General features: G+C 39.7%; 1 protein-coding gene across 1 annotated transcript in view; it reads left to right on the top strand.

The window, feature by feature from the left end:
- Positions 1–12,320, top strand: part of WDR49 (WD repeat domain 49) — a 167,223-nt gene that overhangs the window by 135,493 nt on the left and 19,410 nt on the right. Inside the window, exons 17-18 of the mRNA XM_040248294.1 lie at positions 6,271–6,380; positions 9,013–9,159. Coding sequence (XP_040104228.1) covers positions 6,271–6,380; positions 9,013–9,159 — 257 coding nt within the window. The remainder of the gene's footprint in view (positions 1–6,270; positions 6,381–9,012; positions 9,160–12,320) is intronic.

The raw sequence follows: 12,320 nt of genomic DNA, 5'->3' as shown, positions 1-12,320 counted from the left end.
TGACTTGGCAAGTACAGCCCTGACTTCTCCCAGAAACATGTTCATGAATCCTATGGAGAAAACCTACAAATGCAATACAACTGTCAGATGTAAAGTATCTTTTGTGGTCTTCATCCAGTATTAAAGAGATTATAGATTACCTTTTACCTAAGAAAATATTATTCTGGAGAATGTGCCCTATTCCTAATCAGATCAGGAAATCCAAAGAGAAATCATTCCAGTTCTCTTCTATATGCAAAGTATGAAAGAAAAGTAAATACGTGAAAGAATTTAGAGAGACTAAAAGGGGAAAAGCACATTTGGGTATGCAGGTGGGGAGATGTTTAAACAGAGAGGGAGGAAAATAAGAGAGATAGAGATACAAAAAGAAAAAGCCAATAGGAAATAGAAGCAAGAATAGTGAAGGAAGACATTAAATCATGTAAAGCCTTGTTCTCACCTTAACTCCTAAGATTCTGTTTCCAGGATAAAATCTTTGCATTTATTATGTTCTGTCTTATACATAAACATCAGTTTTCCATTGACTCAAGATATTTTATGATATTATGTGTGAGAAGAAGGTAGGTGGTAAAAGGTCATCTTCAATTTAAACCTGAGGAGATGAACGAAGATGAGTATGGAGTTATGGAGTTTAACAGAGAATAGGAAGTTCTAATGCTTAGTTAACAATTAACCCAAAGAAATAGATTTTTCCCTTCTGTAGTTTCTGCAAAAGTCATATTACCATCAGAAAATGGAAAAAAAATAAAATGACTAAAAAGATAAAATAGAGAAACAAAACCACAGTGTACATGCATTTTTCTTAATGTATGGCAATATTTGGTTTCTGGACTCACACGAAAGTACTCTAATCTAGATAAATTACAGATAAAATGAATAATTTAGGCAATATAACCTTAGAATATTTCTTTATTATGAAAATAATACATGTCCATTAGGAGAAAAATTGGAAATACAAATAAGCAAGACGAAAAAGATGAAAATAAATCATTAACAGCAAAACCACCACTAACACTTAGGCATTTCACACTTCAGGTCTTGTTCTGAGCATGCTAAAGCAACTAAACAAATATGCATTTTATAAAAGTGAGGATGTAGTATACATAGTTGTAACCTGTTTTACAACCTAAAAAACATACAGGTAGTACATTTCTGTTATTTAATATGAGTGTCCCCAGATATCAATATTCGTGACAACTCCTTAGGAATTATTACAATAGCTAGCTTTCTAAACATTCTCTTCTTTTTGATATCTAAACTGTTTACAAGTTTTAACTGGGAACATTTCTTTAAATACCTTCATGCATACGTGTTAGAATACCTGACCACATTCATCATTAGAATAAATTATTTGAAACGGAGATGTTGAGTCAAAGTTTTAAAGGTCTCTGAGTCTTGCTAAATTGCTGTCCCAATGATGTGTGGGCTCTACCACCAGCAGGAAAGGGAAATGACTGTGTCTGAGCCAACACTGCATGTTGTCATTGTCTTAAAATTGTTGCTCTGATAGACTGTCAGTGTTTTAAGTTGTACTTTTAAATTATTTGTGAGAATAAACATTTTTCACATGTTTATTAATCTTTAATAATTAAGTGACAAATTTGAAAGAGGTATCTGATGTCTGGTAGACTAATTCCCAATCCAGCTGTAAGAGAAGCCTATTCCAGCCGTATCTTGAATAAACCCTATAGGCTATACTCACGATCGTACAGATAGCCTTCTCTGTTATTGAACCACTCTTCATTGTAGAATGACTCTAAAGGTAAGTCAGACCTATCCATCTGAACACACTCTGATCCTTCTTTATTCTTATGCTAGGGCAACAAAGAGCACTCTGTCTTTGGAGTGCTCCAGAACACTCCGTCTTCTATGATCTGACACATTTTTCTTTGGCTACCATTAAAAAAATATTTATGGTGAAAGGATTATTTATTAGAAACCAGGGTAAAAGAATTAGTTGAGAAATGAAACATAAATTTCCATTAATTTCTCAGTAAGTTTGTATAAAACAGAAGGCACACTTACTGATTCTTAAACATATGAGTTGATTATGTACTAAAGTCCATACTATTATTAGAGGGTAACTGATAGTATTATTTGTATGTTTAATTTTCTAATTATTCTGCCAGTAGAGCTTATGTGGGAAAATAGGGGTAATTGTAAATATAAATAATTTAAATATAAGATTAAAAAAAAGAATATTAGAACTGACTGCATACACAGGTGCTTAGTCGCGTCCGACTCTGTGTGACCTTATGGACCATAGCCCACCAGACTCCTCTGTCCATGAGATTCTTCATGCAAGAATACCAGAGTGGGTTGCCATGCCGTCCTCCAGGGTATGTTCCCAATCCAGGGATCAAATCATCTCCTGCATCGGCAGGCAGGTTCTTTACTGCTGAGCCATTGGAGAAGCCCCAGGACTGACTTTTGGGAATATTGGAACACCTAATTTGAGTGGTAAATATTGTATTATTCTGTCCTAAAATGATAGTAGTCAATACTTATTGAGCTCTTACTGTATGCCAGGCATTGTTCTAAGGTTTTTATGGTTTAACTCATTTAATTGTTACTATCAATCCTTGGCTATGTATGGGTGTGAGAGTTGGAGCCTAAAGAAAGCTGAGAGCTGAAGAATTGAAGTTTCTGAATTGTGGTGTTGGAGAAGACTCTCGAGAGTCCCTTGGACTGCAAGGAGATCCAACCAGTCCATCCTAAAGGAAATCAACCCTGAATATTCATTGGAAGGACTGATGCTGAAGCTGAAGCTCCAATACTTTGGCCACCTGATGCGAAGAGCTGACTCATTGGAAAAGACCCTGATGGTGGGAAAGATTGAAGACAAGAGGAGAAGGGGACACAAGAGGATGAAATGGTTGGATGGCATCACCAACACAATGGACATGAGTTTGAGCAAGCTCTGGGAGTTGGTGATGGGGAGGGAAGCCTGGTGTGCTGCAGTCCATGGGGTTGCAAAGAGTTGGACATGACTGAGCAACTAACTGAACAGAACTGAACTGATAATCCTTGGTGGTATCCACAGTTGTCATCTCCATTTCATAACTAGGAAAGCAAGACAGAAAAAAGTTAAGTGACTTACACAACCCATAAGAGGTGAGCCAGGGACCCCAAGGCAGGCTCCAGAGTCTATACGCTTTGCTGTTGCTCTATTCTGCCTGTGCAATGATCAACATGTGACAGTACTGAAATTTTGTTGGTCTGAGTCAAGTGATCAAATGTTTTGTTGAGCACCTGCTATGGGTAAGCAACTACTCTGGGCACCCTCACTTCCTTTAATGCCCAATCGGGCACTTGGGAACTTGACCCTCATCATTCCTCCCTTGTACAACCAGCACTGAGAGATGGGAAATATGGTCTTTCCTTCTCATAGAATTGATGGCGAGGATACCAGAGTCCATAGTAGGCCCTCATCTTGCATCACCCCATAAGACATTTTTGCAAAAGTTTTAAACTCTATCTATGCTCTTTATTAGCTTCCCAGGTAGAGAACCCCCAGGCTAGTGGTAAAGAACCACCACTTCCCCCGCCCCCAGCCAATGCAGGAGATCCAAGAGATGTGGGTTCAATTCTTGGCTCAGGATGATCCCCTGGAGAAGGAAATGGCAACCCACTCCAGTATTCTTGCCTGGAGAATCCCATGGACAGAGAAGCCTGGCAGGCTACAGTCCATAGGGTTGCGAAGAGTTGAACACGACTGGAGAGACTAGCACATGCACACATTCTCTTTATGTGGCTTCTGAGGTGGCTCAGTAGTAAAGAATTTGCCTACCAATGCAGGTGAGGTGAGTTCAAACCCTGGGTCACGAAGATCCCCTGGAGGAGGAAATGGAAACCCATTCCAATATTCTTGCCTGGAGAATTCCATGGACAGAGGAGCTTATAGCCCTGACAGGCTACAATCCATAGGATTGCAGAGTCAGACATGACTGAACATGCACACCCACGTGCTGTTTATTACATCCTTTAGCTTCTTTGTATTTGTCTACTAGGAATATTGGAAACTTGGGAGTATTCACCTCTTTCCAGTTCCCTGTACATTTTCATAGTCACCATTTTCCCAGAAGTCAAATGTCTTTGGAAATGAAGCAATACGTTGGCCTTTGTGGTTTGGGGGAAAATTTCTACCTACCTTCAGTCTTTTGGATGGCAAAGATTTCCTTTAAAAAAGTTATAATTCCAAATAATTTATGTAGATACTGCCCCCAGTCAAGGAGGTAGAGCTTAACTTTCCTCTTCATCTGCCTTCAGAGAGTATTGTGTAGACATTTAGGGAAAAAGTAATTTTGCTGAGACCTGGCAAGCAACCTTGGCCAGTTGATAAAGTTTACATCAAACAGAGGTAAGTCAGGTCAATAGCACGTGCCCTTGATAAATTGTGGGCTTCCCGGTGGCTTAGTTGGTAAAGAATCCGTCTTCAATGTGGGAGACCTGGGTTCGATCCTTGGGTTGGGAAGATCCCCTGGAGAAGGGAAAGGCTACTCACTCCAGTATTCTGGCCTGGAGAATGCCATGGACTATATAGTCCATGGGGTCAAAAAGAGTCTGACAGGACTGAATGACTTTCACTTTCACTTTGATAAGTGGTAATGAACATAACACTTCACCTCTCTTGTCTTTCTTCCAACAACTCATAATCCCCATCTAAGCATTAGAAAAGCATCAGACAAACACAAATTGAAGGAGACTCTACCAAAAAACTGACAGGTCTTTCTTAAACCTGTCAAGGTCATCTAAAACAAGCAAAATCTGAGAAATTGTTTTATACCAGAGGAAACCAAGGATTCAGAAAACTAAATGTAATGTGGGATCCTGAGACAGGAAAAGAGCAGTTAGAAAAAATGGGAGTTCTAATAAAATACTACTAATAATGTACCAGTATTGATTTTGAAATCGTGACAAATGGTAATATAAGATGTTAACAATAGGGAAAATTGGGTGAAGGGGTTCCAGAACTCTCTACTGTCTTTATAAATTTTCTGTTAATCTATAACTACTCTACAATGGAAATTTTACTTTTAAGCTCATTTTAGTTTGAGAGATTAAGTCAACTAGGACAGAGGAAAAGGGAGGAAGGAAATTAACGTTTATTGAATACTATTATTTATTAGACACATCACTCAGCATTCATCCTTCTTACCTCCTTTAACACCACAGTAAGAATTACATGCAGAGTGTGAAATTGAGGCTGAGAGGATAAGAAACATCTCAAGGGTCTATGAGAGAGTCAAAGTGTTAATCACTCAGTCGTGTCCAACTCTGTGACCCTGGGAACTGTAGACTGACAGGCTCCTCTGTCCATGGAATTCTCCAGATCCGAATACTGGAGTGGGCTGGCATTCCTTTCTCCAGGGAACCTTTCCAGTCCAGGGATCGAACGCGTGTCTCCTGCATTGCAGGCAGATTATTTACCATTTGAGCCACCAGGGAAGCCCCAGATTTCTATAGCTGCTCAGTATGTAACAAAATTGGGAATAAAGATTAGAACAGGGAGTACTAATCACAAAGGGTTAAAGGAGGCAAGGAAAGGAGGCAGGAGGAAGAGGGCAGTCCCTGTGACTCTCAACAATTTTGTGAAAATAGGGATGTTTTCTGACCAGACACTTTCCAAGAAAATAATATTTTGGCAACATGACTTGTAGCTGTTAAGGCTGAGGTCTATGACAGTAAATGTTAAATATATTTGAAATCATTTCCTGTTTGCTGACTGGAATTATATACCACCATGTAATGGTTTCACTTCCTGTATTTTATTGATAAAAACTTTTTCTGTGGATTCAAGCTAATCTAAAGTTTTCATGTAGATTCATATGACAAGCCTCAAAAATACTGAGTAATTTTTTTCTTTTTGCATTTTGGATACCATAAGTGAAGATGCAGGCATAACAATGGATAAAAGAACTTTTGATCAATAACACTAATTAGCCCATATAATTTACACATAGGGCAAGTATAGTGTGCATTTCTGTGACATTTTCTTCTGAGGACGGGACCTTTGCTTAACTGACTCTCCTTCTGGGATCTTTGCTTAACTGACTTCTCCTTCTCTGTGACTCTTCCTCTTTTATACCATCACCTGGCTAGGCCTTTTACTCAAAGATGTAACTTGATTAGTGTAAACAAATGTCACTACTTAAGTCCACAGGATAGAGATTTTTGTTGTTGTTGTTAAAGGTATATATTTACAGCCAGAGAGTGTCTGTTTATCCTTCGTGGTTGATTTTTATTTCATCATAAATTATTTTCTTCCAGTGTCAGACCTTCAGAAGTCATAAACTTAGGTGTGAAATATATGGAAAGAAATGTTTATAAGAAAAAAACCCATGACCTTTACAATGGTGGAATTATACAAAAATCATGCAGTAAGTTATCACTGTTGATATATTTTTATTATGTTATTATTTTATAGATTGTTACAAAGAAAACAAATAACTATGCTATGTGCCAGGAATATTGGTGGTGGTGGTTTAGTCGATAAGTTGTGACCAACTCTTGCAGCCCCCAGTGGACTGTTGTTTGCCAGACTTCTCTGTCCGTGGGATTTCCCATGCAAGAATACTGGAGTAGGTTGCCATTTCCTTCCCCAGGGGATCTTCTTGACTCGGATTGAACCAGGAATGTTGGTATTTCATAATAAACCTGAATAAGGTCTTGTGATCTCCATTGAATAAAGGGAAGACAAAGAGGCTCAGAGATATTGAGTGACTTCTCCAGGCCTTCACAACCAACAAGTGGCAGAAGTGTAAAGTCTAAGCCAGAAAACATGTGGAAAGAGCCCAGTATAGTTTCCAAAATAGAGTTGGCACTGAAATGTTAATTTTCTCCCCTAAATGTTTAAAAGATAAAAATAAAATTAAAACTTTTTTTCTCTCAGAAAGCCCCAAACCACACAGAATAGTGTTTTTTTTTTTTTTTTTTAGTTTTGGCAGACTAGATAAATAATTATTTTAAAAATTAATTAAAACAAAAAAATTGTTATCATACTGAAGTGTATTATTTAGAAGAGTAGTGAGAATCATTCTGGAAGCTCCATCATATAACAAGAATATTTCACTCATTACAAATCTTTTGTCACCTTATGTCCAAGGGGGTGCTGCACTTTCATAGAGCAAATATGCTAATTTCTGTTGAAATTTTTGCTGTCAAAAGATACATTATTATTTGTTAATATTAAATGCATATTTATAAACTAATCTGCTCCATAGGGGTTTTGCCAAGATTACATGAAATAATTATATGTGAAGCACTTAGTGCTTGGCATATTATAAAAACTCAATACAATTTTATTACTAATATTAATTATTATTAGTATTATACTTTGGAGCACAACTTTTGGAATGATATATGTCTGAGTAGATGTCCAAAGTCTGCCATTCACCAATGATACTTTACAGGTTGTGACTATTTCTCCTTTGGTTTGACATACACTTGTTCCCAAAGTATGTTCCCTGGTCTACCAGAATTAGCATCACTGGAGACTTAGAAAGGTAAATTCTGGGGCCCTATGCCCACCCACTGGAGAAGTAAATGGCAACCCACTCCAATATTCTTGCCTGGAAAATGCTATGGACAGAAGAGCCTGGCGGGCTCAGTCGATCAGATTGCAAAGAGTCGGACATGGCTGAGCAACCAAGCCTCCCCACCCAACTAAATCAGAAACAGGAGTGGTGCAAGTGGTTTATGCTTGAACAAGCCCCGCAGATGACTGATATCTGGTATGGTTTGAGAATCACTGACATAGCTTGTCTCTGAGTAGATGCTGGTTACAGGACAACAGAATGACAAAAGCACAGTTTTTACCCTAGAGCTAACAATCAAGAACACACAGAATCACATCTTTCTAATTAATCATTTTTTGGCTGAGTCATGTGGCATGTGGGGTCTTAGTTCCCCAACCTGGGATCCAACCCATGCCCCCTGCAGTGGAAGCAGAAAGTCTTAACCATTGGCCTGCCAGGGAAGGGCCTACAGTCATGACTTGAATTAAGTTTTTGTAGACTTCTATTCCATTTGCGAGGGGCTTCCCCAATGGCTTAGCAGGTAAAGAATCCACCTGCAATGCAGGAGACACCGGAGGTTTGGGTTCAAGCACTGGTTGGAGAGATCCTCTAGAGAAGGAAATGACACCCAGCCCAGTATTCTTGCCTGAAAAATCCCATGGACAGAGGAGTCTGGTGAGCTATGGTCCATGGGGTCGCAAAAAGTCAGACATGTTTTAGCGACTAAGCACACAAGCATTCCATTATCCATTTATCCCATGAAGCAAAAAGAAAACTTTCCACTCCGTCCAAGACTGTGCTTGTAAAGGCACAGTTACAAGTCTTCCTGCCATTCACCAACGATACTTTACAGGTTGTGAATATTTCTCTTTTGGTTTGACATACACTTGTTCCCAAAGTATGTTTCCTGGTCTACCAGAATTAGCATCACTGGAAACTTAGACAGGTAAATTCTGGGGCCCTATGCCCACCCACTGGAGAAGGAAATGGCAACCCACTCCAATATTCTTGCCTGGAAAATTATCTCGTCATGTGAATCATAGATACAGTAACACAGCCCTGGTTTACATTATAGCAAAATGAAATTGTACCTGCATATTCAAAATTTTAGATATTTGTTAAATTAAATACTGAAAAATAGGTTTCACCTCACAAAGCCTGCAATTTTCTTGCAGAAAAAAGAGAAACGGGGTTTTTTCCAAAAGTGCAGAATACTCATTTTCAAGGGAAGATCACAAAAGAATACAAAATGAAAAATAAATGAATGGGGAGTCTTGAGTTTCTTTTCGTCCCTTTGAATAAAAGGACCATGGCTTTATCTTGAACAGCTGTGTTTACAGGGTTTGCTGATCACTGCAGCTGTACCAGCTGAGTAACAGGAAGGTTAAATTAAAAAAAAAAAAGAAGTTAACTTGGAAATGTGCTAGCTCTTTCTGAGGAATTAATGATATTGTATTTTTTTTCCCATCCTCCCTTAAAACCTGCTGTTGTGAAGGCAGTTTTAGGTCATTAAGCATTGGAACGTTGAAAGAGCTACCTGAAGTGAATAAACCAGCTTTTCTTCTAGACCCTGAGAAATACTTTAGGGAAGGCCCAGAGGAGCAGTGTCCCCAAATTCCAGAGCTTCCATCACTTTCTGAAAGTAAGTCCTCAACCACTGTACCACTTCCATCCTTTCTCCCCAGGAAACTCAACTGACTAAGAAAACAAAATGGAGAAACATGAAGGTAACCCATGTTCGTCTTGCAGATGGCAGTGAAATGAAGTGTGGTTTGACTGTTAAGATTTATAGCTTAGTTGCTGGTCAGTGCTCACAGAAAGGACAGCTAATGGGCTGAAATACAAAAAAAGAATATTTTTATTTTGCCACTTTTCTGAAGTCAGAAAGCCATAAATAATATGATTCTGCTATGAATGAGAATCTTCCCCCCCCCCCATAATCTGAATTTTCAAATCTGATAACCAGAGAAAGAGACATCCTAAGGCTGCTTCTGAACAGAATCTCTGACAATCTGGGTTTGTTCTTTTCATGTGAAACTCTATAAATGGCGGCTACTTAAAGTGTATTGTCTTAGAGCCTTCCAGCTGCAATGCTAGGCTAATGGGATGAGAGGAAAAGAAAGCTTATCTTAGAACATAGAAGTGAATGGTCTCTGAACATTTGGAAACAAGATGTGCAAAAGAATGCTCTATTTTTTTCAGATTGTTATAGGCTTCCAAGTTTCTAAGAACTTAAAGAGTAATTCTGTACAAACATCCTACCCGCAAAGAGGGACACAACGGGAGTGCAGGCGATACAACCTGCTACTCGGTGAGGCACTCGGAAAGCATATGGACACCGCAGGGAACTCATTTAAAATAATTAATGAAAAGAGACATTTTCAGCTTGTAGTAGTCAAAAGATCAGAACTGCACTCTAACCATCTGAGATCTGTGGTTTTAAACTTTTCAAATCCTCTGAGATTGGGGTTCAATCCTTGAGAAATAATAACCCTTGTAGGAAGGAGGCGTTTATGCTTACACTTGAGGAAGTTTAAGCCTCTTGTCTCTGCTTGCTTCCCTATTACAGCTGGTCAACATTTGTTTGTTTGTTTGTTTTAATTCCACTTGTAAGCAAGGTACAGCTGCCATTCCTTACCACTGTATTTCCACTCTAGTTATTATCAGCTTCATTTGCTTTTTCTCAGTTTCTCTTTTCTAAATCTAGCATTTATTTGCTCTCAGGAGGATCATCTATGATACCTGCTCATTTCCTTTTAAAAACATGAATCCATAAATGGAAGGGCTTTAAATAACTTTTAGTTCATCCGACAGGGCTTTCAGTCTATCAGCCAATTGCTTTTTCCCCAGGATGATTCATTTTCAAGAATAAACATGGGAGGACTTATCTTGTACTGCTGAGTCACAGGTGGAAGAGAATTTGGGGAACAGCAAGCAAGAAAAGATCCAGGGAGCCAGAACAAAGTGTAAAGGCAGTTCAGATGTAGAACATGTACCCAGAAGGAAATGATGGAGCAGAGTCAGATTTGAGGCAAGAGAAATAGGAGAGGGAGAATGCAGAAACCTGAGAGCCAGGAAGTAGGAGAAAGAAATGATGAGCACAGCAAATGACTTTCCTCAGGCCTGGGAGCTCCAGTGTTTTTGAGGAGCCTTGCACATTCTGCAGCAGGAAAATTCTCCTTTGTTTTCAGACAACTGCTCCTCATGGGCAGGGAGGATGTGTAAGGGAAGGTGGGGGTAAATGATTGGTTGGAAATACCAAAAATGCAAAGAAACCGCTAATACATTTTCAAAGTTCAAAGAGAATTTTTTCTCCCAGATATCTTAATATAATTTTTCCTGTAATTTCCACATGATTTAAAAAAGATGCTTTCTTTCTTTTGCTTTTCTATTTTATTCTTCAGCTTTTCTTTCTTTGCTCCCTTCTAAATATTTCTACGCATCTGCTTTCTCTGCAAGGAAAACGGTTCCTTTTTGAAAAAGTGTCATCAACTTGAGAGAGAGACAGATATAAACTATTGAGGGTGACGGAACGCGTGACGCATGACACCACAAATGGGTTCTGTGGAAGCACCAGGCAGGAAGGCAGATTAAGTCTATGCTGCGTTGTGCTTCACTCATGTCCGACCCTTGGTGATCTCATGGACTGTAGCCCGGCAGGCTCTTCTGTCCATGGGATGGAACCCAGGGATCGAATCCAGGTCTCCTGCATTGCAGGAGGATTCTTTGCTGTCTGAGCCACCTGCCTGGGGCATAATGCTTCCCAGGTGGTCTTAGTGGTAAAGAACCCACCTGCTAATACAAGAGATGTAAGAGAAGCAGGTTCAATCCCTGGGTCAGGAAGAACCCCTGAAGGAGGAAATGGCCAATCCACTCCAGTATTCTTGCCTGGAGAAACCCATGGATAGAGGAGCCTGGCAGGCTATAGTCCATGGGATCCCAAAGAGTTGGATATGACTGAGGTGACTTAGCACACACAGGGCATAAGAAAGAATTAGTTCAAATTTCCTCTGAGTAGTAGTGTTAGTCACTCAGTCGTGTCCAACTCTTTGCGATCCCATGGACTATAGCCTGCCAGGCTCCTCTGTCCATGAGATGCTCCTGGCAAGAACACTGGATGGACCACAGAATCTTCCTGACCCAGAGATTGAACCTGGGTCTCCTGCATTGCAGGCAGATTCTTTGCTATTTGAGCTACAGGGAAGACCCTGTGGACTTAAAATGGGTAGGAGTTCAAAGGGTGAGGAAGGAGAAGAGGAAGTCTAGACCAAAGAAACGTAAGGAAAAACATAAGGAAGTCAGGAATGAAATTGGGCAGACGTCCAAATGATTTCAAGCTGGCTGCAGTGGGTGACTTCAGACAGAGTCATGGTGACTGAGTTTGACACAGATGAATAGAGTTGAGTTTGGAAGGTGTTGAGTTTGAGGTACTGGTGTGCTAGTTAGAAACAAAGGTCTGGAGAATGCCCCAGGATTGTAACATTCTCTGCACAATAATGGTCTTCAGCTAGCTGATACAGAAATCATGTCTGCTCATGTGTGTATTTAGCCTCCCTGGTGAATATTGAATGCCTTCTCTGCTGGCACTTGTGCTGGATGGTGAAGGGACAGAGCTGACATGTAGAGGGACAGCCTTCAAAGTTCTTGAAGATTAGTTGGGGAAATAGATAAGGAAACAAATCATTATGTTGCAGGAAAGGGGACCTCTTCCAGGGTCTGAGAGTGGGCCCTTGTCTAATACTCAGAAATGAATTGTCTGAGGAGACATGTGTGCTGACAAAGGAGGAGACTTTATTGGGAAGG

Source organism: Oryx dammah, unplaced genomic scaffold (genome assembly GCF_014754425.2).
Source record: "Oryx dammah isolate SB20612 unplaced genomic scaffold, SCBI_Odam_1.1 HiC_scaffold_2, whole genome shotgun sequence".
Lineage (NCBI taxonomy): Eukaryota > Metazoa > Chordata > Mammalia > Artiodactyla > Bovidae > Oryx > Oryx dammah.
This window is presented reverse-complemented; position numbering and strand designations above follow the sequence as displayed.